Source organism: Saimiri boliviensis, chromosome 9 (assembly GCF_048565385.1).
Source record: "Saimiri boliviensis isolate mSaiBol1 chromosome 9, mSaiBol1.pri, whole genome shotgun sequence".
Classification (NCBI taxonomy): domain Eukaryota; kingdom Metazoa; phylum Chordata; class Mammalia; order Primates; family Cebidae; genus Saimiri; species Saimiri boliviensis.
The window spans coordinates 23,344,651-23,372,399 of NC_133457.1; the positions used below are offsets into that span (position 1 = coordinate 23,344,651).

A 27,749-nucleotide genomic window follows, 5' to 3' on the forward strand; every position below is an offset into this window, starting at 1 on the left:
GTATATTCACTTGACATAGCCACCTGGGCCCATAAAATGACTCTGGGGAGCTGCAGCAATGCATAGAAGGGGTGAATGTAGACATGTTCCGCTTACCTCTTCTGAGGAAAAAATTACCAATAAAAATTTTACTGTCTGCCAAAAAGAGAGACAGAGACTCCAGATAGATGGCTAGGGGGAAGATTCCCCAGGGGGAAGGTCCTACACACAGAGAACAACTTACACTGATGCCAGTGGCCATGGGCGAGCTACAAATGGGTCCTGACAGGAATAGGCACTTGGGACTGGGCTTTGCTTATACAGGGAGAGACGCAAATACTTAAGAATATCAGTTATGCTCAGCCAGGTATGATCTTTTTGCTACAAAAGATCCTGTGGTCAAAGACAAGGAGGTGGTCTGTAATATACAAAGAATATATATGGTCTACTGAAGGACGGTTCCTGGCACTGATCTTCCAAAGTCTTTGGAATTTCCTGAGTGATAAGAATATCTTCGTTATTCAAAAAAGGTTACACTGGGAGAAAAGGTCTAGATAGCTTCAGAATGGGGCTGGTTGCCAGAAAAACTAACCATGTGATTGGAATTTAAGCCACTAGACCTCTGGGCAGAGGAGGAGGCAGGAGACCGAGTTCAATTGCATGGCCAATGTTTTAATCAATTAACGAAATCCTAATTAAGAAAAAAGAAACAAAACAGAAAAGTAAGGCTCGGGGAGCTTCCCAGTGGGTGAACACATCGAAGTGCTAGGATGATGAAATACCTGGACTCCATGAAGAGAGGACACGAAGTTCTGTGTTCCATGTTCCCTCCCTCAACTTCTTCCCAGACAGTGCAAGTCTTCCATGTGGCTCTTCCTGAGTTGTGTCCTTTTAATAAAACTGGAAGTAATGCATTTCTGTGAGTTCTGTGAATCTTTGTAGCAAATTATCAAACCAAAGGGAGGTCGAGGGAACCCCTAAATGTGCAGCCAAGTCAGACACAAGTGTGAGTAGCCCTGGGACTCTTGATTATGGCTGGAGCCTAAAATAAGGGCAGTCTTAGGCCAGGTGCGGTGGCTCATGCCTGTAATCCCAGTACTTTGGGAGACTGAGGAGCATGAATCAGTTGAGGTCAGGAGTTCAGGAGTTCGAGACCAGCCTGGCCAACATGGCAAAACCCCATCTGTACTGAAAATACAAAAATTAGCCGAGTGCAGTGGAGTGCACTTGTAATTCCAGCTACTTAGGAGGCTGAGGCACTAGAATCGCTTAAACCTGAAAGGCAGAGGTTGCAGTGAGCTGAGATTGGGCCACTGCACTCCAGCATGAAAGACAGAGCGAGACTCCATCTCAGAAAACTAATAAATAAATAATAATAAAATAAAATAAGGGCAGTTTTTTGGGGAACCTTGCCCTTTAACTTGTGGGATCTAACTCCAGGTAGTGTCAGAATTGAATTGAATTCTAGGATATTAGAGAACTGTTATTTAGAACACAAACTTTTTATTTTTTTAATTTTTTGTGGTAAAATACACATAACATAAGACCCTTTTAACCATTTTTTATTTTTAAACTTCTCATTGAAAGATAACAATACAGAAAACATATAAACAGTACAACTTATAAAGTATACTGCTCAATCAGATTTCATCTGGAACAAGAACAGGATATTCCAATATTCCAGGAGGAAAAGAAACATGTTAAAAAGAAAAAGATTTTTATTTTAAAAACTTAGACATAGTACATAGTAATTAAAATGGGAGTTAAGAGCAGTAATCCCTCTATCCCTTTGTGTGTGTGTGTGTGTGTGTGTGTATCTGTAACATATTTATATATAATCCCATATATATGCATATACCCACTCTATAATGTACCATTTCCAGAAATGGGTTCATGAAGACTTTCTAAGGGGTATTTATTATTTAAAAGATTATGTGATAATAACTTTGGGACATACTAAATTAAGAGCAATCAAACAGTTTATCACCTATGAAAATACTTCAGGGCTTATTGCCTGGCCATTCTCAAGTCAGGAGAGGAATGAGGAGAATCCTTCTTGCCATTCTAGATATATTTTGAAAATTATGATAATATATAGATAGCAAAATTTACCATTTTAACCATTTTTATGGGTACAATTCAGTGGCACTAACATTCACAATGTTGAGAAACCATCATCGCTATCCATTTCCAGAATTTGTTCATCCCAAACAAAAACTATGTACCTGTTAAACAATAAGCCCCCCATTTCCTCCTCCCTGCAGTCTCTGGTAACCACTGTTCTCCTTTCCGTCTCTATGAACTTACCTATGCTGGTTTCTCCATGTTGGTCAGGCTGGTCTTGAACTCCTGGCCTCAGGTGATCCGCCTGCCTCAACCTCCCAAAGCGCTGGGTGTAAGCCACCGTGCCTGGCCTCCAAATGTATTTTTGTTCTATAAATAAACTTTTGGAGGCACTTTAGAATTTAGAGGTCAAATAGAAATTAATCATAACGTATATTTCAAAAAGTGCAATGTTTTATTATCAACATTAATATATGTTCATGCTAAAGATTCAGGGACGAAGTAATAGGCAAAAAACTGAAATATAATCAACATTACACAGGTATATCTTAGGTATATAGTAATACTTTGCTAATTATTGGACTAAAAATATAAAAGAAGTACATCAATTATTTTGTGTTTCACCTTTCTGAATATACTTTTACATTAAATACACAGCAAGTACTTATTTATAAATTATGCTTTTTTTTCTTTAGGAACCAAAACATGCTTATTCTTGATTAATCAGAATTTGTTTCAAAAGATAAAACTTCTTAAAGATAAGCATGGCATTTAGAGTTTTAGGCCCATATTCTTGCTGGATTGGCTGTTTGATGATTGCTCTTGTTCTTTCGTAATTTCCATCTTGATCTTGGCTTTGATTTTCTCCCAATCTATTTGGAGCTGCAATAGAAAAAAAAAAGAAGAAGAAATATGCTTAGATATTGTAAGACATTTTTGTTTAATCCAAAGTAACCAAGAGTAAATAGATAGAATGTATGAATTCCAAAAGATTAGAAAAAAGGAGAGCATTAAAGTTAAGAAGAAGAAATAATGCTTGGTCAGGGGCAGTGGCTCACTCCTGTAATCCCAATACTACAGAAGGCTGAGGTGGGTGGATTGCTTGAGTCCAGGAATTTGACACCATCCTGGGCAACATGGCAAAGTCCCATCTCTACAAAAAATAGAAAATTAGCTGGGTGTGGTAGCAAACACCTGTGGTCCCAGCCTTTAGGGAGGCTGAGGTAGGAGAATCAACAAAACCCTTGAGGTCAAGGCTGCACTTTGTAAATATTTTGGCTCACCTTTATTTAAAATAACAATTCCATATACTTAGGTATAATACATAAAATAGATGAATTGATAAAGTAATTCCTCTTACTCATAGAAGACAAATGTCTGTGCTAAGATGCAAGTGACAGCTCATTGAAAAGCTGAGCAGATGTTAGATTATTTGAAAGACTCATTTTTTCAATCAGGGCAAAACCTGATACTTTTAAAATGGCAAAGCACTCATTTCTATGTCTAACAAAACAAAGAGAAGACAAAACTTGATGAATGCTTTGGCTTTCTTCCAGCCTTAAATTGACTTACATATATTTCTCAAATCAATCACAATAAAACCATATATTGATAGTATACTGAACAACTGTTGCTCTGTTGCAAGTAAATTGATGATATTCGTATTAGTTACTTGTTATAATACAAATGAGGGTGTCAGTGGATAGCTGTCCTACTGAAAATAAACGTTTCACTTTCACTTTGGCATTGATCCAGTTTTAAAAGCGTTTCATAGATAATTTAGTTCTTGGATTAGAATATTTTTAATAGCAGATTTTAGATAAGAATGTTCTCTGATAGCGGTCAAGTGATTTGCACACTAAAATCCATCTTTTGCTAGTATAAGGAGTGCCAGTATTATCTGGCACTCCTTATTCTACTCGTTAGTCAATTCTTATTCATCTAGAAGCAATTTCAAAATCATACCAAAAGACTCTCCATCTTCTTAACACATTTTTCTTCCTCTCAGCTGAAGATCAGCTTCCTACTTTATAGAGAATATAGTGGCCATCAGGTATGAGTTCATTTAATTTTCCTTCCTTGCATTCACAAACATACCTGTTATCTACACCCATCATTATCTTTCTCTTCCATCTCTGGCCAACCTCTAACACATGTCCCTGATTCCATTTTCTTTGACTCCTTTGGGACATCTGACTTCAATTATTCCTCACACATTCAATGTCCTTTTCACTGGTGCTTTCTCATCATCCTTGCCTCTCTATTCTGTCTTCTCCCTGCAAGCTACCATCCCTCATTCTTCTTCTCATTCCTGACTCTCATTCTCTTCCCAGTCCACTGTAATTCTGATCCTATGACACTTTAGGAACTTTGCACTAAAGCCACCATTGGCTGCTTTCAGTTCTTATCCTATATACCTTCTCTGTATGATTCGATTTTTCATTCAACACATTCACTGATTAGTATATGTCAAAGAATGTCTGAGGTACAAGGATTCACCAGTGAACAGAAAGATAAAAATCACTGTCTTCATAGAAAGATAATAAAGAAAGAGAGAGAAAAATGGAAGAGGCAGATAATAAATAAAAAATATATCTAGTATGCCAGAAGCAATAAAGATTTTGAAAACAGAAGGGAGATAGTCAACACCAGGAATAGAATAAGAGGTTGCAGTGTCATAAGTTTACTTGATGGGAAGTCAAGGCAAGAGGATTGCTTGAGGACAGAAGATCGAGACCAGCCTAGGCAACATAGTGAGAAACTGCCTATATGAAAACTTAGTTTTTATTTTTATTTTTTGGGGGTGGTGGCATTCATCTGTAGTCCCATCTACTCACTGAGCTCAGTATGTTGAGGCTACAGTGAGCTGTCATTGTGCCACTGCACTCCAGCCTAGGCAAAAAAGTGAGACCCTGTCTCAAAAAAAAAAAAAAGGTCGGGGGGACTTGAAGGAGATGAGTGAGTGAACCCATGTGTACATCTGGGGAAGGGCATGGTAACATGGAGAAAAACATGGCCCTGGGATAAGAGCATTCTCTGGACCTTGCTTGCTGGCCACTGCTCTTCGAAAAATCTCTCAGACTGTATAATACTACTCTTTTCTGGTTCCTGCTCTCCTTTCTAAATGCTGCTTCTTTCTTTCTCTCTCTTTTTTTCCCCTATATTCTGCTCCTAAACAATGTTGGAGAAGAAATATAATTTCTCCTCAACTCTTGTAAGTTTATTGATGGGATAGACCCCTATAACAAGAGACAGGTTAAAAAGAGAAAAACAGGCCAGTTCAATAATATGTGCAATGTACATCACATTAGGAGAAATCTCAATGAAAGGTAACTCAAAACAGTGTCTTGGAACTCTGGCTTACAGAGCATATTCAACAAAGAACAAAACATTTTAGAGATGTGACAAGACTGTTTTTACAGAAGTGAAAGAGGTTTTAGGCTTCCAGAGATTGGAAACCATGGGAATAAAAATATATGGAAAAAACCTAATAAAGTGAGATTTGTTCTTTTTTGAGACAAAGTCTTGCTCTGCCGCCCAGGCTGGTGTGTGGTGGCCCAAACATGGCTCACTGTAGCCTTGACCTCCTGCTGGGACCAAAGGTGTGTGCTATCATGCTTGGCTAATTTTTAATTTTTTTTGTAGAGATAAGGTCTCACTTTGTTACCCAGGCTGGTCCTGAACTCCCAGGGTTGGCTTATGTGATCCTCCTGCCTTGTTCTCCCATAGTGTTGAGATTACAGGGGTGAGCTACCACCCCCAGCCATGGAGTAAGGTTTTTTTATAGATTGCTCTGGAGTTGTCTCTGAGCTGACAAGAGTTGTCTCCAGTAAAGGAGAATTTATATTCTGTCTTTAGGAGGAAAAAAGGGAGAATAGAGAGAGCTCTTCCATTTGCTGCTTCTTAATTGTCTTTAGCTCAAAAATATGTATTCCAAAGAGGCATATTTGGGGGTGCCATATTTTGGTTTCCTTCAACAACCTTTCAACTGTTAATATTCATCAAGGTCCAACCATAGCTTTCTCACACCTTCCCTAAGAAATATCAATTCACATAGCTTCAACTATACCTAGATGGTCAAGACAATAAATTTAGTTGTCTACCCCTTATGTCTCCTTGTCAACGTCCTTGTGTGTTCATATTTATATTTCTAATTGCCTTCTAGATACCTCCTCCTGGACACCTAATAGATATTCTAAACACATAAAAAATGGCATATTTTCATGTATTCATACTCAAAGTTCCAAAATATGTATATTCTTATGTATTCTTTATCTAGATTAATGGCATTCCCATCTATTAGCTGTCCACACTAGAAATGCTCAAGTCATTCTCAAATGCCTTGTCTTACTTCACCACCTCTCCTCCCACCCCCAGCCACAACTGTTCTCTTAATTTGACTTGTAAAATTTTTCTTACATTTTTTTACCCTTTCCATTTCCTGGTGGGATTATTATAGTAACTTCCTAACTAGTTTAGTCATTATGCTCACCTCTAAGCTATCTTTCACGTCTGATGTCATCTTTCAAGTCACTCTCTTGACTACAAATCTCCAAGTCTTCTCATTGCCTTCATTATGAAGTCTATTCTCTTACCCTGGTATTATTAAAACCTTTCAGTGTCTTGTCCCAACCAGTATTCCAACCACCCGGGGCCCAGAGCAGTCTCAGGATTCTTCCTCATTCATTCAAAAACTCATACGTTTGCTCTTATCATCACCTTCAACTGACTGGCAAAATCTTATAATTTTGTAAAAAATGTTGTTTCCATTTATTTTTAGGAATCAGGATTTTACTGATTATTTGTTTCTTTATTTTTTAATAGAGACAAGGTCTCACTACATCGCCCAGGCTGGTCTCGAACTCCTGGGCTCAAACGATCCTCCCACCTCAGCCTCCTAAGTGTTGGGATTACAGGCGTGAGCCACTGCACCTGGCCAGGAATCAGGATTTTATTTTATTTTTTTGGAGATGGAGTCTTGCTCTGTTGCCCAGGTTGGAGTGCAGTGGTGTGAACTCAGCTAACTGAAACTTCTGTCTCCGGGGCTGAAGTGATTCTCTCACCTAGGCTTCCAGGGCAGCTAGAACTACAGGTGTATGCCAACATGCCCAGTTTTGTTTTGTTGTTTTGTAGAGACAAGATTTCACCATGTTGCCCAGGCTGATCTCCAAACTCTTGGACTCAAGCAATCCTCCCACCTCAGCCTCCCAAAGTGCTGGGATTACAGGTATGAAACACTGTGTCTGGCCAGGGATCAGGATTTTATTTTATTTTATTTTTGAGCTCTCATTCTGTTGCCTGGGTTGGAGTACAGTGGCATGACCTCAGATCACTGTAACCTCTGCCTCCTGGGCTCAAGTGATTCTCCCACCTAAACTTCCAGAGTAGCTGGAACTAAAGGTGCACATCACTATACCCAGCTAACATATATATATATATATATATATATATATATATATATATATATATATACACACACACACACACACACACACACACATATATATATATATATATATATATATATATATATATATATATATACATACATACATATTTTTGGTAGAGACAGGTTTCACCATGTTGCCCAGGTTGGTCTCCAAACTCTTAGACTCAAGCAATCCTCCCATCTTGGCCTCCCAAAGTGCTGGGATTACAGATGTAAGCCACCACACCTCGCCAAATCAGGATTTTAAAAGGGAAAAGTAATCATGTTATTTCCCTCCAATGGCTTCTCTTTATTTAATTTGCCCTGTGAAACCCTAAAGTCAATCCCTCCATTACTTTTACTCTTTCCCACTTCAAAGCCTTCCCTCTGCCTGGAACATGTTTGTCCTCATCTCCCACCCCCAGCCTCTACCCTGCAGTGAGCTTCTACTATTCATTCTCTAAAGCTGAGTTCAAATATCATAGTGCTTTGCTAGAAAATTCTCTGCTGATTGCCTCACCCTAGGTCAGGATCCGCATTCATAAAGTCTTATAGTGCCATGTACATCTCCTTCAAGGCAATTATCACAATTGAAATGAACAATTAACTATATAATTGTCATCTCCATTTGAATACAAACTTCATAAAGCCAGGGCCAGTGTCTGTCACATTTACTATTATAGCCCAATCACTAAGGAAAAAACATTGTCAGCAGGGGGCACTCAATAAATATTGAATGAATAAAAGGCAAATAATTACCCGGCAAATCAGTAATCAGCTAACAATTCCTCACTATTAACAATTCCTCCAAATTAAAAACCTGTAAAGCAGCTTTTAGGTAGTAGCTAAGCCTAAAGTGGTTTGTCCTAAATAGAGTGTTGACTCAGATCTTCAAAATTCTAAACTTTAGGAAATCCTGCTCATGAGTTTGATTTCTTTCACTCTTTTTCTTTTTCCTAGCAACATGTTTGAGGTATTTCCCAGATTTTCTACTTTTCTTCCTGTACAGAGTATATATGCAATAGAATGAATATATTCTTTGAATGGATTTTGCTAGATTTACAATTTGTTTTATAAATATTTACAGAACACTATTGTAGACCAAGTACAATGACTCTAAATATTAGGGTTCTTAGAAAACAGTACTCCTTGTATGAATCCTAGATTGTCATATTTTAAATCAGAAATAACATTTCAGGGCTCATAAAGTGTCTATCAAACTTCTAACTTCTTCCCTTATATAGATTCCAATCATTTATAAACTTCCAGATGGTATGCATTGTAGCCCACCGAAATTCACCAAATATCTAGAATAAATTTCTCAATGTTATTTTTAACCTTTTAAAAATAAAAGTGACCCTTTTCTATTTAACTTTTAGTTCTGAAATAAAAGGTTTATATAATCATAAGTGTGGCAAAGATAGATAAATATGAATGCTATATCATGACTAGATTATAGACCTAAATGAAACCAAATGATCAGTAAGTAACGCAGATATCTCTAAAGCTATTTTCCTAGGGTTACATTTTATTTCATTGGTGGGAATTTTTTAAGGAAAAAAATAATTTTCATCTTAAAATAACTGCTTTATAGGCCGGGTGCGGTGGCTCACGCCTGTAATCCCAGCACTTTGGGAGGCCGAGGTGGGTGGATTACGAGGTGAAGAGATTGAGACCATCCTGGCTAACATGGTGAAACCCCATCTCTACTAAAAATACAAAAAATTAGCCGGACGTGGTGGCACATACCTGTAATCCCAGCTACTTGGGAGGCTGAGACAGGAGAATCGCTTGAACCCAGGAGGCGGAGGTTGCAGTGAGCCAAGAATGCACCATTGCACTCCAGCCTGGGCAACAAGAGCAAAACTCCATCTCGAAAAAAAAAAAAATACTGCTTTATGATTTTTAGTTAACTCCAAATGACATTTATGAAGAAAAGTAGGAAACTAGAACATAGTACCATAGGGAGTCAAAGTAACCTACATAGCTTCTGGATTTAAAAAAAACCCTAAAATGCCTAAGAAAGCCATGTTGTTCTGGTTATCTCAGTTTGGAAATTTCTGCTACTTTTATGATTAAAGTATTAAATTTTGGTAACAGTTGAATATATGCATAATGAAAAAGATGATAAGGATGTTAAGTTTTTGCTATCTCAAATATAATTTCCTTTCTAGTAAGAACTTTCCTTCCTTCCCTTCTTCCCTCTTTCCATTTCTTCCTTCCTTCCTTCTCTCTCTTTTTCTCTTTCTCTGTTTTCTTCCATTCCAACAGAATCTCACTCTGTCACTTAGGCTGGAGTGGCATGATCTCAACTCACTGCAGCCTTGACTTCCCAGGCTCAGGTGATCCTCCTACCTCAGCCTCCTAAGTAGCTGGGACTACAAGCATAGGCCAGGATGTCTAGCTAATCTTTTAATTTTTTGTAGAGGTGGGGTCTCACTATGTTGCCTAAGCTGACCTCAAACTCCTGGGCTCATGTGATCTCCTGTCTTGGTCTCCCAAAGTGTTGGGATTAAAGGCTTGAGCCACCACACCTGATCAGAACTATATTTTCTATGTTCTCCAAAGTATCTAATGTGAATATTGAAAAAATATTGATGACAATGAGGAAGAAGCAGCAGAGCAGCTTAATCTGCTTTAAAATTATACAATAAACAAGGTAGGTGCTTAGTTTTAACATATAGCCATATTTCCAAAACTGTGACACAAAGATCAGGTAATCTGGTGATTCTCTAGGCTGCTTAGCACTGTTTTGGTGGTGGCTGCTGTCATATACTATGAATCAGAGTATAGCCCCAGAGATCCCGGGGATGCTGTGTTTGCCCTAATAGTAGAGTACGCCCACATTCCCAGGATTCACTTCAGTACTAAGCAGGTTCCAAATGAAATCAAAAAAGGTTTGTAGAGCTTCTATAAAATATGTCTCCTTTCTACCATGAAATACACAACTTGTAGCTACCCTAGATCCAGATGTTGAAGTTGCATTGCTAAACTCTAAGAATGATCTCAAGGGCCTGACTCACCTGAAAATTGTTCTGAAGTGCAAGACGCTATGTATTCTAAATACGATAAGCAGACAATGTTGGCTTTAACAGAAATTGTGGGTGCCTTCTCTCTACCTTCTCTCCTCTTCCTAAGGCTCCTCTAACCCACTCTGCCCCTAGGAGCAACCAGAACATTCCATTTTATTCTATACCAAGAAGGAATGTTCCCACATAATCTGTAAGCTCTACAGAGACATATAAGGCTGTATCTGATTGTAACCCCTAGCATGGTCTGTAACCAGAATGAGATCTCATAAATATTTTTTGAATAAATGAATGAATAAAAGGCTAAAGAAAGTGGTTCACAGAACTGAAAGAAAGGTCAGCCCTGTCTTGTAACCACAGCTCTCAGGAGTCAAGCCTCTGGGATCTACATAGCTAGTGACAGGAACTCTGTTTCTGCTGTCTAAAACTAAATGAATCTGGGTAAGTGGCTACAATCAGTTATAGTCTAGGCAATGGGGCAAACACATTCTGAGTCTCCTTGTGGGCTGATCTTTACTGGAATAAATTTATTATTATTATTTTTATTTATTTATTTAGAGGTGGGGTCTTGCTATATTGCTCAGGTTGGACTTGAGTTCATGGACTCAAACAATCCTCCTGCCTCAGCCTCCCAAGTAGCTGGGACTACACGCATGCACCACTGCATCCAGAATGACTTTCTTCTAGAGTGATAAAATCTGAGATTCTGGTAGGAGCTTGTGAGGCAAAGGTTGAGTCTTCTTTGGTTCTAGCTAGTGAAATCTACCTAGGCTAGGCACTTCTAGGAGGTACAACCTAGCTCTCTAGAATTCTACAAAGTGACCAACTATGCATTTTCTGGTCATTGCCCTCTCTGTATATGTATTTCCCCTGAAGCAGAAGAGGCAGTTGGTGGCAGGTAAAATTTAGGAGTTAGAAGCTTTTATTCCACCCACATATATTATTTATCTAAAAATATCAAATAGGACCCAACCTTAGCACAAACGGAATATGATGATGACAGACCTGAGTTAATCAAAACGTGCCTGCAAGATTCCAGAAAAAAAATTCAGTACTATAATTACATAGTCAAAATAAGATGTCATAAGGTAAAAAGTAATTCATTTAGTAATTAACAGATACAAAATTTGAATAATTCACATTTTGTCTCAGGATGAATACGATATATACTTTTAAGCATATGTATTATTATAAAAAACTGTAAAATACTTACGCCTTCTGCATAATGCAAGAATCGTTTATTAGTTTCCTGTTTACCAAATGTCTCCAAAAACTTTTGACGGTAAGCAAGAACCGTATCAACATGTGTTTTGTATTTTACAGCCAATTCCAGTGCCCTATAATGAGAAATAAAACATCATTAACATTGTTTGTGTCAGACTCCATGAGTAGTAGTTCTGGAGTTGGGGGTAAGACAAATGGCTGTTCTCTCTGTTTATTCCAGAATATAAAATGTCATTTTCTACCTCATCCATCTTGCAAATTCCTATTTTTATACTTCAAGGCCCAGACCAAACATGACCTCTTCTTCCTGACCAGCTCCCCTTGTAGAAATAAATGACTATTATCTTACCTATGCTCCATACCATTTATATATATACATACACACATATATATATTTACAGCACTGCTTATAGTACAATTGTTATAAGTCTGTTTTCTCTACTAGCCAGCACAGTTTTAAAGAGAGATATTTCTCTTTGGTGAGTACTACAGAGTACATATGTGGTAAATATTCATTGAAAATATTTTTCATGAACCACTTAACACAAATGGTTCATGTCTGTAATCCCAGCACTTTGGGAGGCCAAGGTGGGAGGATCACTTGAAGCCAGGAGTCCAAGACCAGCCTGGCCAACATGGCATCCCTCTGTCTCTACTAAAGACAGAAAAATTAGCTGGGTGTGGTGGCACATGCCTGTAATCCCAGTTACGTGGGAGGCTGAGGCAGGAGAATCGCTTGAACCTGGGAGGTGGAGGTTGCAGTGAGCTGAGATCATGCCACTGCACTCCAGCTTGAGTATCAGAGCAAGATTCTGTCTCAAAAAAAAAAAAAAAAAAAAAAAAAGAAACTACTTTTGAAATCATCCTGTAATCCTATAATTCAAGTGAATGAACTTCCCCACAATATAAATGATCCAACTATTTTGACCATTTTCGTAAGTCTATACTAAGTTTATAAAATTAAAAACTGGTATATTTATATTATTACTACAGCAAATTAAAAATCTTATGCGAGTAATAAATTGAGGCTAAGAAGTCTGACAAAATGCCTTTTACCATCTGAGTCTCAGAAAAAGTTGAGTCATTTAAGTTATATAATTCAATCAATATTTATGCAAATTATTTTTAAAGTAATATTTTATTTAAATGGTATATGAGAACTAAATGAACTGCTGCTGAAAACGGTGGTAAAAACTAAAGATATAAAATATATGCACTGACAATAATTTGCAGGAAAATAAAAAGATTAATCCTCAGTTCCAGGTTTACTTTCACAAGTGAGTTTTAGACAGCACCTCAGCCACTGCAATTCTGTGCATAACAGATATTAGTTGAGTCGAGAAAAATCCAGTGGATGATAGCTCTCCTATACTGTTCACTGTCATCTTATTTCAAAACATAGATAACAGGCATTATAATAGTCAAAAGCACATTAATTCTCAAGTTCTCTTTCTTTTTCTTTTTTTTTTTTTTTTTTGAGATGGAGTTTCACTCTGTCATGCAGGCTGGAGTGCAGTGGCGTGATCTCGGCTCACTGCAACCTCTGCCTCCCAGCTTCAAGCGATTCTCCTGCTTCAGCCTCCCAAGTAGCTGGGATTACACCATGCCTGGCTAATTTTTGTATTTTTTAGTAGAGATGGGGTTTCACCATGTTGGTCAGGCTGGTCTCAGACTCCTGACCTTGTGATCCGCCTTGCCTCAGCCTCCCAAAGTGCTGGGATTACAGGCATAAGCCACCGCACCCGGCCTTGTTCTCTTGTTTTCTAATATGACATAGGACTTCTAAATATTCCAGTCAGGATTTATCATAGCCAACTATTATAAATCTGTTGTTTTAGCAAAGCTGACTACTGATTAGATTTTTTGCAATTAGACTCTTTAATAGGAAAATCTGGTTCTTTCTTCTCATGCTTTAGTTTGCCTTACTATTTTTTTTAGATGGAGTCTCACTCTGTTGCCCAGGCTAGAGTGCAGTGGCATGATCTTGGCTCACTGCAACCTCCACCACCAGGTCCAAGCAATTCTCCTGCTTCAAGCCTCCTAAGTAGCTGGGATTACAGGCATCTGCCACCACATCCAATTAATTTTTTATTTTTAGTAGAGACAGGGTTTCACCATGTTGGCCAGGCTGGTCTTGAACTACTGACCTTAAGTGATCTGCCTGCCTTGGCCTCCCAAAGTGCTGAGATTACAGGCGTGAGCCACTGTGCCTGGCCTGGTTTGCTTTACTATCAATCAAACGCAGTAGTCACTTTAAAAAGTATTTTAGACATGGTGTATGTATTGACTGACAACTTATAGACTTTCGAGAAAGATATTAAACATTTAATATGAAAAAATGATGAATTTAAGTTATATCCAATACAAACATTATGATTTCTTATAAATATATTGACATATACTATATTGTGAAATCCAAGGGTCAGTATTTTTTTTTTTTTTTTTTTTTTTTTTTCTGAGACGGAGTTTCACTCTTGTTACCCAGGCTGGAGTGCAATGGTGCGATCTCGGCTCACTGCAACCTCCGCCTCCTGGGCTCAGGCAATTCTCCTGCCTCAATCTCCTGAGTAGCTGGGATTACAGGCATGCGCCACCATGCCCAGCTAATGTTTTGTATTTTTAGTAGAGACGGGGTTTCACCATGTTGACCAGGATGGTCTCGATCTCTTGACCTTGTGATCCACCCGCCTCGGCCTCTCAAAGTGCTGGGATTACAGGCTTGAGCCACCACACCTGGCCCAAGGGTCAGTATTTGCTACCTATCACACACTCTCACAAAGTTCCCAACCATTCCTCTGTGGCCTTAAGTCTTCCAGAGAAAAATCAGATAGGCAGAAGAAAATGTAAAGTTACTAGAATATAGAAGGGAAAAGTGGAAGATAAAGAAGGCAAAAAGCCATTCACAGAGGCTCAAAAAAGGCAGAAGGGAAGTAAAGATGCCTCAGATCTTCTAACCCTCTTCCATATAATCCATGTAATCCAAAAAGGCGGAAATGGAAGTAAAGATGCCTCAGTTCTAACCCTCTCCCATATAATCCCCCCATGAATATCCCTAAGGCTCTGATTCCAGTGGTATATATGTGAGTGGAGACTGATAAGCTACTTTTTTTGTCACCTTAGACGCTCCATCTCCCATACTTTCTTTATGATTGTACATGATGAGGGAAGATCTTGATTGTGCAAAACTGAAAGTATTCTCAATGGGGAGTACACGGAAGCACCAATTCTGGGTTGAAGCTTACAATTTTCCAAAATTGCAAGAGATACTTTGGTATGAAACATCAATATATTTAATTTTGTAGCAACAATAGAATATGATGTCTAACCCTGCATTTAGATGCTAGATACTAAGAATTATCTATCATTGTTGTTATAATAAAATATGTATCGATTGAATAGCAATGGCTAAAGGTAAACATTCAAATGACATGTGCTATTTTAAATGTTCTCTAAAAGCACATACTGGGTAAAAAAATATTTCTTCACCACATTTAGGAGGGAACTTACTCCAAATTATATAAGGATTTTGGGAACAGTATGTCTCTAGTTTTAAAATGGTTATTTGGCAACCAAACAAATATGACAGTAGATTCTAAGGCTGGAATAAGTTCATGTATTTTAAGTAGAAGGAAATTATATAAAAAGATGTTATAACTTCAAAATATGATTTTTACATAACTTGAATGAAGCAAAATCACTTTGTATAACTGGTAGAAGATTAGAAATTATCGTTATTAATATGTACATGAAGAATCAATATACATATCTGGAGTTTCTAGTTTCTCTCTCTCTTAACTTCAGTTTTTGAGAACATGCTATCACCAAATGTCCGAAGCAGATAACAAACAGGTAACTTGCTTACCTATAACTCTTCAAGAGCTATACCTTAATAGGTTGCAGGCAATTTTCAAACTCAAATATGAAAGACAGAAGCATAAACCAGCAAGACTATGGTTCTCAAGTGGAATATCACATATGAACAAAACAAAATCTGTTCCCTTCTAGAGGATTTAAACAAATACAGAAATTCAGGAATATTAAAAGCAACTTAATGTATTTACCATCTAACAAATTCCATTCTTCTGGAATGATAGAATATCATCATTTTATAAGTCCATAGAAATAGATTTAGGCAATGATCATCAATGGCTAACAATATCACAAAAAAAATCATGAAAAACCACCAGAGCCAATCATTACAGAAACATATAACACTACTATAATGAAGTCTCATACAAAAATAAAACCTAAATCTAATCAAGTTCCTAGATTGAACAACCAATTTGCAACTAATTCAGGGGACAGAGGACTATGTTAAAGTATGCCACAAAGTTGCAATCTTTGTCCAAAGATCCAATAATGTTCACACTATGGTAAATTCTATAGGCCCAGTTTCTTCAATGGGAAGATTGCAAGAAAACACACAAAAAAGAATAGGAGAAGCTATCGATTAAAATAAATTTAAGAACATATCAGTCAATCACAATGTATGGATTTACAGGATTCTGATTTAAACAAACTGTAAAACAAAGCAGAACACTTATGAGTGAAACAGAAATAGGAACACTGAATATAATCACTGTTAACTTTTTAAGGTATGACCATAATATTGTGGCTATGTTTAAAAAAATTTAGAGATACATACTGAAATATTTACAGAAAAAATGGTATGATGATTGGGGTCTGCTTTAAAATAGATGGTAGGGAAGAGTAGAAATTGTTCACAAATTGATAATTGTTGACATGAATGATGGGTACATTCTGATTTGTTATCCTATTCTCTCTACTTTTGTGTTTGAAATTTTCCATAATAAACATTTTTTTTTAAATTCCATCTTTTTGTTCCCTTCTGATCTCTACTGCTAAATTCTCTTCTTAAAGCACATCGTTAAATATTGGTATTCAGCAGAGATCTGCTTGCTGCTGCTCTCTTAAGTTTTCATGATTAACCTTAGCCATACTCATGGCTTCAACTACTGTCTGTAGGCTGATAATTCCTTCACTGGCTGTCCTTCAATGCCTAGGATCTCTCCTAAACATTACACTTGTATATCCCACTCCCTACTGGGCCTTATGAACTGGATATAGAAAGTCAATTAAAGGTAAATAAATTCAAATTGTTAGCTTAACCATTACCTTATACTCTCTATAAAAAAAAAATCTAGTACAGCTCTGTTCTGTACATATATTGAATGTGGGCTTTCCATGCAGCTAATGTACAAAAACAAACTCAAGTCCTGTGCATAGGTTATATGTGAATACTATGCCATCTTATATAAAGAACTTGAACATCCCAGATTTTGGTATCCTGAGGGTCATTATCTGTCTCATGGATACCAAGGGATTACACTCAATCATCTGTTGCATGAATGAATGTGTAGTTGGAACAAATACTCCAAACTGTTTCAGAAATATCTGTAGAACTTAGAAATGAAGACAATATATAAGTTTCCTGCAGGTTTCTTAGCAGCTATAATTACTTTTCCTTATTATTTACAGTCCTTTCTTATGCAATCTTGATATTTATGCTAAAAGCAATGGGAAACTATGAATTTCACTGATGCAGGTTTCATTGAAGTGAATCAGAGGCAAGAGTGATATGATCAGATTTCCACTGTGAAAAGATCACTATGACTGCAGAGTGAAGAATGAGTAGGAAAGAGACAGAGTAGATATAGGGAGATCAGTGATGACATTAAACAGAAACACTTGAATCAACTTAGAAAACGGTATTGGTAGTGAAGTGGATGAGTGGCTGAGTGGCTGAGTGTTAGAGCCATGTGGGAGGGAAATGGTTGATAACAGAGAGGGGGAAGGCGAGGAAAATGTCAAAAGTAACTTCTAGATTTCCAGCTTTGTACAACTGAAAGAATGATAAGATAGCCTAGTCTGGAAGAGGACCAGGTTTACGAGAGAATAAACATAAATTTGAGCTAAAAAAAATGTGTGATATCTAATGGAAATGTTAACTATGCAGCTGGAGAATTGATTCTGGAAACAAATATGGGCAGAACAGAAGGCTAGATGAGAGGTGTATATTTTGGAGTCTTAAGTGTATGGATAGTGTAGTGTATAGATAATTATTAGAATCTAGGAACAATGTTCTGGTATCTTTATCATCTTACCAGTTAGACTCAGAGATTTTACCAGCACCTGACCAACCCGCTGGCTTACAGTTAGATAAAAGCAAGAAACAAAGGCAAAGAAAGTGCCAGGAGATAAGAAGAACGGAGGAGCACCCAGAATTCATTCTCTTTCCTCATTACATCTTCTTTGATCCTCTTGTTTTCCCTCTCCCTGAGATCTAATAATCTCAAGGCAAGATCACTCACTGAGAATTGGAAGGTGAAGAGGGGCATGCAGGGAACAGGATATAAAGATAGCAGGAAAAGTCTGAGGTCTCAGCAAAAAGTAAGTAGAGACATATGATACAAGCCTTAAAGGACTGGAGATTTTATAAGATAGGGAAATAAAGATGAGGGAAGCAAAAAGGACACCAACTCCACTGACACTGGATCCTAAGGAATGTAGAGTAGAGAGAGTAAATGGACTCCATTTGAAAGGACTGGTAGAGAAATGGTGTTCTCCGGGCAAAGGTAGGTTTCATTTGGGTCAAAGAGGTACAAGAAATGTTCAGAAGGTTATTTGATAGGACATCAGAGGCAAATTTCCTCATCTTCTTCTGTGATATTTACTCACTCACTGCATGCATCTACATCCAATAAATGTTTGAAGAAAAGGAATGCTGCAAAATGATGAAGAGTAAGAGCATGAATATTAACTACCCACTATGTATAGATAATGTGAAATGTTTCTGCTCTTCAGGAAGCATACAATCTGTAAGGGGAAAGACTATATAACATCTGCAAAGATAAAAAGATAAATAGTAATCCAGTAAAAACAACGTTAAGTGTGACTGAGCACAGTGGCTCATGCCTGTAATCCCAGTACTTTGGGAGGCCAAGGTAGGCAGATCGCTTGAGGTCAGGAGCTGGAGATTAGCCTCGCCAACATGAAGAAACCCCGTCTCTACTAAAAATATAAAAATTAGCCTGTAATCCCAGCAACTCGGGAGGCTGAAGTGGAAGAATCCCTTGAAACCAGGAGGCAGAGATTGCAGTGAGCTGAGATCATGCTGCTGCACTCCAGTCTGGGTGACAGAGTGAGACCTCGTCTCAAAAAAACAAACCAAACCAAACCAAACCAAAAAAATGTAAGCAATGGTACCAGCTGTAGACAACTGATTGCTTGGTGATAAATTGAGCTCTTCTTTGATATTACACAACTTGAGGGTTCAAATACTAGATTTTGTGCTTACTTATAAGTAAACCTCAATTTCCTCATTTGTAAAATGGGGCTGGTAATAGCTAAACTTCTAGAGCTGAGATAACCTAATGAAATAATATATAGGAAGTATTTAGCACAATTAATTCCTGGCACATCATAACCACTCAATAAATGGAGGCTAGTGTGAAGAAATATTATTTCAACCTTTGTATGTTCCCACTAAACATTAGTAAGTGGGTCACTTTTGATTCTTTAGATGGAAGTTTTTTTTATAGAATTGATGTACTGAATCCTATCAATCTAAAAAAAGGAATGCTGCAAAATGATTATTAATGATCACGAAGCAGTTAATTACATACTTCTGGTACCACTGTTCATATTGTTTTTTACTGGATTACTGTTTATGTCTCTAATTATTTATCTTTGTAGATATTTATGTTATCTTTCCCCCTTACAGATTACATGTTTCCTGAAGAGCAGAAACATTTTACATTATCTATACATAGTAGGTAGCTAATATTCATTCTGTATGCAATACTCTTCATCATTTTGACATTTGACTATTATTAATAACAATAAAGTGGAATTCCCAATTAGATCATAAGCTTTTTAAGATAAAGACTATTATCTTAAATTTTTTTGTTAAATTGTACAGTATTCAGAATGCTATATGAAAAGTAGGGTCTACAGTTTCAACATATTTTTTCAAAAACTCTGGTCAAAAGAATGCTATAAACACAATTCTTCCCTATTTCTCAATAGAACTCTGTTAGCTTGGTAATTATATATACAATTTTATATAAGTTACTTAACATAGAATTTAAAAAATAATCACACTCTCTAAACTAATTACCTTAAACTTTATGAATTATGAATAAATTCAGGACAAAGACAATGGCCTATTTATTTATCTATTTTTGAGACAGAGTCTTGCTCTGTCACCCAGGCTGGAGTGCACTGGCGTGATCTCGGCTCACTGCAACCTGTGCCTCCTGGGTTCAAGCAATTCTCCTGCCTTAGCCTCTTGAGTAGCTAGGATTACAGGCATGTGCCACCATGCCTGGCTAATTTCTCTGTATTTTTAGTAGAGACGGGGTTTCACCATATTGGCCAGGCTAGTCTTGAACTCCTGTGATCCGCCCACCTCGGCCTCCCAAAGTGCTGGATTATAGGCATAAGCCACTGCACCTATTTATTTTTATAAAATTAAAAACACCTTTCATGATCCTTTGTACAGCTAGACAATAACAATAAATTTGTGTTAATAAAGGACAGAAACAGAGTAGCTAAATTATATGAATAGTATAGATCATTAGGTATAAATTAAATAAGGAGACTACAGTATGTCAGTCATAAAATTAACCATCCGCCATTTTTGTCATTTCTAGTCAAGGGAAAGATAGAGATAAAATATCTATAAAAATTCGAATCTAAGGAAGTTTAAGTAAAGGGCCTTGTGATTGACAAATACAGGGGATACTTTTTAGCTCAGGCAGAAACAAAGATCATGAAAGACATTTCAAACCTGGAAAAGTATGTCAATTTCATAATATAGTAACTTGAAGAGCATATAAAAACTATAAGAGCAAATAAAAACTATAGTTTTGCTCACTGAGTGACATGTACCTTAGAGAATGATTGGGAGGAACCTCTTTATGTCACAGAGAAGAGCAACTTGTCACTTTGCCTCAGAAAGCAATCTGTCCCAGAGCCTAATGTAAGGCTGTTGACTGCTGCTGACCAATCCTTTCCTGTTTCTTCCTTAGCACTACACATCTCTTGGTTCTTCTTTTTGCTGCCTGTCTGGCTGCTTAATGGAATAACATTTCGTGTGTTTCTTTTCTTTCATCCATCTCATAATGTAGAGGATGTCTTTCCATTCCACACATTCCGAAGGCAATTGCATCCATTCCTCTGACTTCAACTACTATCCATTTGCGAATGACTTCTAAATCTAAACCTGTAATTCAGATCTTTCTTATGAGTCCAGGTCCATTTAATCAACTATTATATCTCTTTGCAAGTATTTCAAAGTAAACTTGGCTAAAATGAAATTCGCTGTCTTCCCTACCAAATCTGCAAATGGTGGCATGATCTCTCCAGTTACTGAAACAAAAATTTGGGAAACATCCTAGCTTCTCTTCTTCACACCCCAACGTTTAATCAGTCACAAGTTCAGAAAAGAAATAAACTGCAAACTATTCACAAACAAAAATATGAATAAATTATTCTGTGAGTTAAAAAACTAAAATATAGTGGAAAATGTAATTTACTAAGTGGTAGGTGGAAAAATACATTAAGGTGAAACAGATTTTGGAACTGATGGAAAGTATTCTTATTACCTTTCCCAGTTGTAGAGATTAATATTGATCTGGATTGCTTGATAAACAAGGCCAGCCTGAAGAAGTACTATTTCAGCCTCCTGTATGTTCCCACTAAACAGTAGTATGTGGGCCATTTTTGATTCTTTAGATGGAAGATTTTTTATAGAATTGATGTACTGAACCTTATCAATCTAAAAAAAGAAAAGAAAAATATTGAAGTAGATAATAACAGAAATAAATTATGCTAAGAAAAAACACACATACATATATGTAAACATTAATTACTTACTTCACCAATTGCTGCATAGCCTATTTCTGCAGTAGTCATATCTCGATTAGCAACTGCCATAGCAGCTAGACAAGCCCACATGGTTTGCTCCTAAAGTGAAGTATGAGAACGGTTATCAACTACACAGCTGAACTGCCTTAAAATAAGGATCATTTAAATATTCATATTAAAATTATATTTTAATTTAAAAAAAAGAAAAATTACTAAGCTCAGCATTGAAAAATAATAATGTAAAAATTTCATTGTGGCCATTTTGTTAAAATATACTAATAACACAAACTTTTGAATGAAATTTTCAATTTCAGGTTATTATGAATTTATTTCTGAATTAAAAATAACTCAAGGTTATAAACCTTCCAGTCTTTTGATGAGGTGTCAAAGAATGTAATTTATAGGGAACCAAAGAAATAGTGAAGTTCTCAGACAATGCTATAGTAAGGGTACAGAAGTCCTAGATAAGGTTTTCCTTTTAATGAAAAGCAGCCCCCAGATCATTTTCTTTTCTAATAAAGAGCAGCCTGTAAAACTGAGCTGCAGACATAAGCAAACTGGAAGCTTGCATGGGTGAATGCCAATAGTTGTGCCCATAGCAATATACTACCTGGGACTAGGCATGTTCAAAATGGCAGCTCCATCTTCTCTTTTTGCCACACTTGTACAGTAAGGAGTAGACAAGATGGGGCTGGCCAAGTGGAAAGTCTATTTGCATAATAAGATTAGGGTGGGGTGACCAGCCTTCCCTGTGCTATGTAAATGTCACACCTGGTCAAACCAATCTGTGAGCACTACATAAATCAAACACAGCCTCCTCAAGCCTGCCTGCCTATAAAATCTGCTGCAGTCTGCCACTTTTCCCTTTTTGGCTGCCTCTCTCTGGCAAGAGTTGCTCTCCTCTCTCCTTTCTTCTGCCAATTAAACTTTCCACTTTTTAACCTACCCACATGTCCATGTCCTCAATTTTCTTGGTGTGAGATGATGGACTCAGGGTATTTACCCCAGAAAATGATGCTGCTTTACCACCAATGATCCATTGTTAAAAAAAAGCATCTGAAAGTCATTTCACAAAAGTGTTTTCTAAGGAATGTTCACTGATATTCAATTTAAAAAAGTCTATGGTTAAACATGTTTGAAAAATACTAGATTCAACCAAGTTGGAAAAAGGCTGATTGAAAGCAGAGATTCTTAACCTTAGCTGTATAAAACAATCATCTGAGGAAATTAAAAAATATGCCCAGGACTCAATCCAGACATAATGAATTAGAATCTTTACTTATAAAACAAAGGACATGATCTTATTGACAATTTTTCCAGCCTCTAAGCCTATTATCATTACTCATTTTGCACAAAGGTAAACTACTATGCAATATATATGCAACTTTGAATCTAAAATGTAAATTACCTTAACAAAGCGACAAAGTCTTACAGCATCTTCCCATTTTGAACTGCTTACATATTCATGGAGAATAGCAGGATATGGTGATATGCTGATGTGAACCAGGGAGCCATCAGCTCTTCTAATAGTTACTTGATTTCCAACAAAACTCATAATATGGGGATTTTTACTAAATTCACTGTTAAAAAAAAAAAAAAGCCAAGTACACTTTAAAGTTGTATTCTGAGCAAAATTTTTCATGTATATTAAATCTGGGGAGTGGATTGTGAAACATATATGGAGTCTCCAATTTCCAAAGGCACACCCCCAGAAGGTAACTCCAGGGAGAATGTATATATTCAAATAAATACATTGAAATTTATTTGAATATATACATTCTCCCTGGAATTAACTTTGAATATAAACATTTGAATATAACTTGCTATATACAGCTTAAATTGGCAAAAATTATTACATATTTGAGAGCTATTCCTAAGAGCATTTGAAGTCACCTTTTTTTTTCCTGAGGCTTAAGACAAATTGCAACAATAATTAATATAGCTTTAGTTTTTAAAAGTATTAAAGAGTAAGCTGATAAAAAATAAACTTAATTCCAAGACTATTTTCTTTTTCTTTTTTTTTTTTTTTTTTTTGAGATGGAGTTTCACTCTTGTTACCCAGGCTGGAGTGCAATGGCGTGATCTCGGCTCACCGCAACCTCCGCCTCCTGGGTTCAGGCAATTCTCCTGCCTCAGCCTCCTGAGTAGCTGGGATTACAGGCACGCGCCACCATGCCCAGCTAATTTTTTTGTATTTTTAGTAGAGACGGGGTTTCACCATGTTGACCAGGATGGTCTTGATCTCTTGACCTCGTGATCCACCCACCTCGGCCTCCCAAAGTGCTGGGATTACAGGCTTGAGCCACCGTGCCCGGCCTGACTATTTTCTTAGAATAAAAAGAGGTGAGCCGGGTGCAGTGGCTCATACCTGCAGCCCTAACTACTTGGGAAGATCACTTAAGCCCAGGCTGCAGTGAGCCATGACTGCACCACTGCATTCCAGCTTGGGCGACAGAGTGAGATCTTGACTCTAAAAATAAATAAATAAAAAGAGATGACCTCCAAATAAAGAGACTAATTTCTTTTCATTAGTTCAAATGCTTTTTAAAATACACTGTTTTATTTCGATGCCTCTCTGGTTTTGCTAAGGTTGTATACTTTAATACTAAAAATGAACTCAAAATAGATTTGAAAACTAAGTTAAGGTCTAGAATTAAGAAGTCTTGGTATGCCTATTTTGTCAAGAATAAGACATCTCCTTGCCATTTCTTAGAGAATTTAGGAATATAAATGATTTTCTGAAGCATATATATTTTTTAAAAATTTCAGTAACTTTGGTCTTTTCCTACTTTTAATATTAACCAAAAATTCAATTCTAGAGACATACACATTCTTGAAAGTGTTAAAGTCAATGATAATATGTGACAGAATTGGGTAGTTGTCACAAGTTTGTACATCCTGAAAAATCTTAATAGTGCCTATACTAAAATCACTTAATCACACTGAGAAAACTACCTGAGCTACCATTATACCATACTAAGCTTGAAAATTATATTCATATGAGGGAAAATATATAATTCATATCATACAACACTATCAACTTGATTCTGTCACTTAAGTCTCAAGCTAGCTTTAGCTGAACAATTTATTCATCAATAATCTGACTGATGTGAAAAATACCTTGCAGGATTGAAAACAGAAGCAAAACATGATACTCTATTAGAGTTTTATTTACTACAACACAGAATTATATGCAGTAAAATGTTACCTTGCATCCCTTTCATATAATGTTTTAGGCAAAATGTCTCTGTCCACATAAACTGTATTGGGGTAATACCACACTATAAATCGAGTATCTTGAAGTCCACAAAGGATATTGCATGTATCATTCCATGCCAAGGTATGCACCATTGTTCCTTAATTTAAAAAGAATGTTAATATGCTATTAGTTTTAATATGTAAGTATTAAAATATATCTTTAAAATGCCTGATAAACAAAATCCCATATAATTTCTGGTAGATATGACTCTAGTTTCTGATTGTATAATGGTGAAAAAACATTTAAAAAACACACAAGAATTTACAGAAATATTTGAATGCTTTACCTAGAACTCTTAGATTTTTAATTTGCAAATTTTTCTTTCAGTGACAATTTAACTGCAGCAGCTAAAAACTTGCTATTAAGATGAGTTAATCCTCTTGCCTCAGACCATCAAGTTCCAGATGCTCCTCAGTGAGGGATACCGTCCTCTCAATATTCAAGAGTCACTCTTCTACAGGGGACCCCTAGTCTGCCCATCAGTGGGACATGACGGAGGTGTACTCCTGCCTTTCTCTCCCTTGGACCCGGCTGGATACTGCTTTCACCAACCCATGGAGCCACCCTGCCCTGAGAGCTAGCAGGAGGCTAAGACCCACAGAACAACCACTACTGCCCCTCTGTCAGCAGGAAGCAGTTACAGAAGACTGACCTTTCTCCATTTTTACCATAGCATTAGGGTCTTGGACCCTTGACGGGGGGGGAAGTGTTACAGCAGGTAGTCAGGCAGACTTAAGCAAGGCAGGAGAGGCCCCCCCGCCTCTAGCACCAGGAATGTCAGGTAACCATCAAGTGATGGTCAGGTAGTTGTTAAGCTGTCTCTCTAAAATAGTAATTGGTTACAGCCAGTACCAGGGAAAGGCAGTCTCTCAATAGAAACATCGAAACTGGAAATTAGTGCTTCTCCATATGATCTCAAGAGCTAGGTGAGTGGGCTCACACATGTGCGCTAACAGGCAAAACGGTGGAGGAGTTTAATTGGTATATGAACCTTGTTAAGAACACTGGAGTGGTAAAGAAAAAAATGCCTCAAGTGAGCATGTGTACAACTTCAGTAAACACACTGTGCATGTGGCCCCTCCCAGATGCTGGCAGGCCACTGTGCATGTGGACAGCCCACCCCAAGGGAAGAACTAGGGCAGAAGGGTTACAACTCCCCAGAAGCATGCCAAAGTATAAAACCACAAATCAAAGGTCAAACAATGCACTTGATCTCTCAAATTGCCTGCCTGCCTGCCCTCTTGTGAGTTTACTTTATTTCCATTCTTTCCTGCTCTAAAGCTTTTTAATAGATTGGACACCTGTAATCCTAACACTAAGAGACTGAGGCAGGTGGATGGCTTGAGCTCAGGAGTTTGAGACCAGCCTGGGCAACATGGTGAAATCCTGTCTCTACCAAAAATACAAAAAAATTAGCTGGATGTGGTATCACGTGCCTGTAGTCCTAGCTACTTAGGAGGCTGAGGCAGGAGAATCACTTGAGCTCAGGAGGGGGAGGTACAGTGAGCCCTGATCGTGCCATTGCACTCCAGCATGGGTTACAGAGTGAGACCGTGTCTCAAACAAAATAAACTTAAAATAAAAAATAAAAAATAAAGCTTTTGAATAAACTTTCACTCCTGCTGTTAAAAAAAAGTAGCTAAGATTAAAACATTTCCAGATTCATTTGAACAAATTATTTATTACAGCAAATATAAGAAAGTAGACAATTAAAACTTAAAATGAATTAAAATTGTTTTACCAAGTTTGATAATTTGTTCTTCCTTCCCAAATCGTTTCACAGAAGTGATACAGAGATCTCTATTTTTATCAATGAAAGCAATTTTTCTATCATTGGTAAGTCCTTTTTGATCCAGAGCAATTTCCAAGATTTCCATCTAAAATTTTTTAAAAATGTAAATACTGGGTTAGTTTTAGTGTTTGATATAAGATAATTTTAATTATTTAACGATAAGAATATTTTCTTTTTTAAGATCAATTAAATGTCACTTACACTTACAATGATAAAATGTCCTTGTTAAATAATTTTAAACTGCCAATATATTAATTATTCAAAAGCTGCACTAAAGTATATTTGCCTGACATCCAAGGAAAAGATACCTCTCAAAATACAATAAAATAATATATATTTTGATACTCTGTTGGCTGAGAAACACTCCTATCTGTTCTGTCCTACCTTTCACAGTCAGGGTGAAAGGGGCAGGTAAGTCTGAGTATGAGAGGTCTATTTTGATTAACAAGTTGCCTAATATAACTATAACTTAAATATTTTTAAAACTAAATTTTGGAAATATGTGGAAATATATCATGTGTCCAGAGCCTTGTATTTTACAGATTCTCTCACATTCATTCTTGCAAAACAGAAAAGTCTTGTAATATAGATACTATTATACTTACTTTGCAAATCAGAAGACTAGATTTATACTCAGTAAGTGATTTTGCTCAGAAAAAGCCAGTATCAAGTATATCTAAACTTGCAACTCAGACTTCTAACTCCAAGATCATTTGTTTTCATTTGCTAGTACGATGAGATTTATTAAAACTTGAAAATGTTTTAATACAGATTTATTTTAACTCAAACCAAGAAAGATTTATTTACTGTCTACAATGTCTGAAGACTTTGCTAGGAACTGTGAATTCAACAAGAATCATGACCACAACATCAAATCATTGTATCAAAATGTAGTATAAGAAACATTGTTTAAAATAAAACAAAATACACATGTAACTTTATTCAAAATGATTAATCAATCATACACCAGTTCAAAATACATTTTAAAAAATTCAACTCTTTCTAGAATACAATAATTTATATTTTAAGGAAGAAAATAATTTTGTTTCATATATATCAAGGCATGCATGAAATATAACACTA

General features: G+C 36.8%; 1 protein-coding gene across 6 annotated transcripts in view; it reads right to left on the reverse strand.

The window, feature by feature from the left end:
- IFT80 (intraflagellar transport 80) overlaps positions 1-27,749 on the reverse strand; it is a 138,344-nt gene continuing 110,595 nt past the window's right edge. For 3 of the 6 annotated variants that reach the window (XM_074405587.1, XM_074405588.1, XM_074405586.1), the window contains 7 exons: positions 26,616-26,751; positions 24,824-24,971; positions 23,024-23,195; positions 21,625-21,714; positions 21,354-21,526; positions 11,714-11,837; positions 1,431-2,925 (listed from right to left, as the gene is read on the reverse strand). In XM_074405587.1, coding sequence (XP_074261688.1) covers positions 2,815-2,925; positions 11,714-11,837; positions 21,354-21,526; positions 21,625-21,714; positions 23,024-23,195; positions 24,824-24,971; positions 26,616-26,751 — 954 coding nt within the window. In that variant the 3' untranslated portion in view covers positions 1,431-2,814. Of the gene's footprint in view, positions 880-1,427; positions 2,926-11,713; positions 11,838-21,353; positions 21,527-21,624; positions 21,715-23,023; positions 23,196-24,823; positions 24,972-26,615; positions 26,752-27,749 lie in introns of those variants that run through there. The other 3 variants (XR_012519158.1, XM_074405590.1, XM_074405589.1) reach the window with 3 other exon arrangements.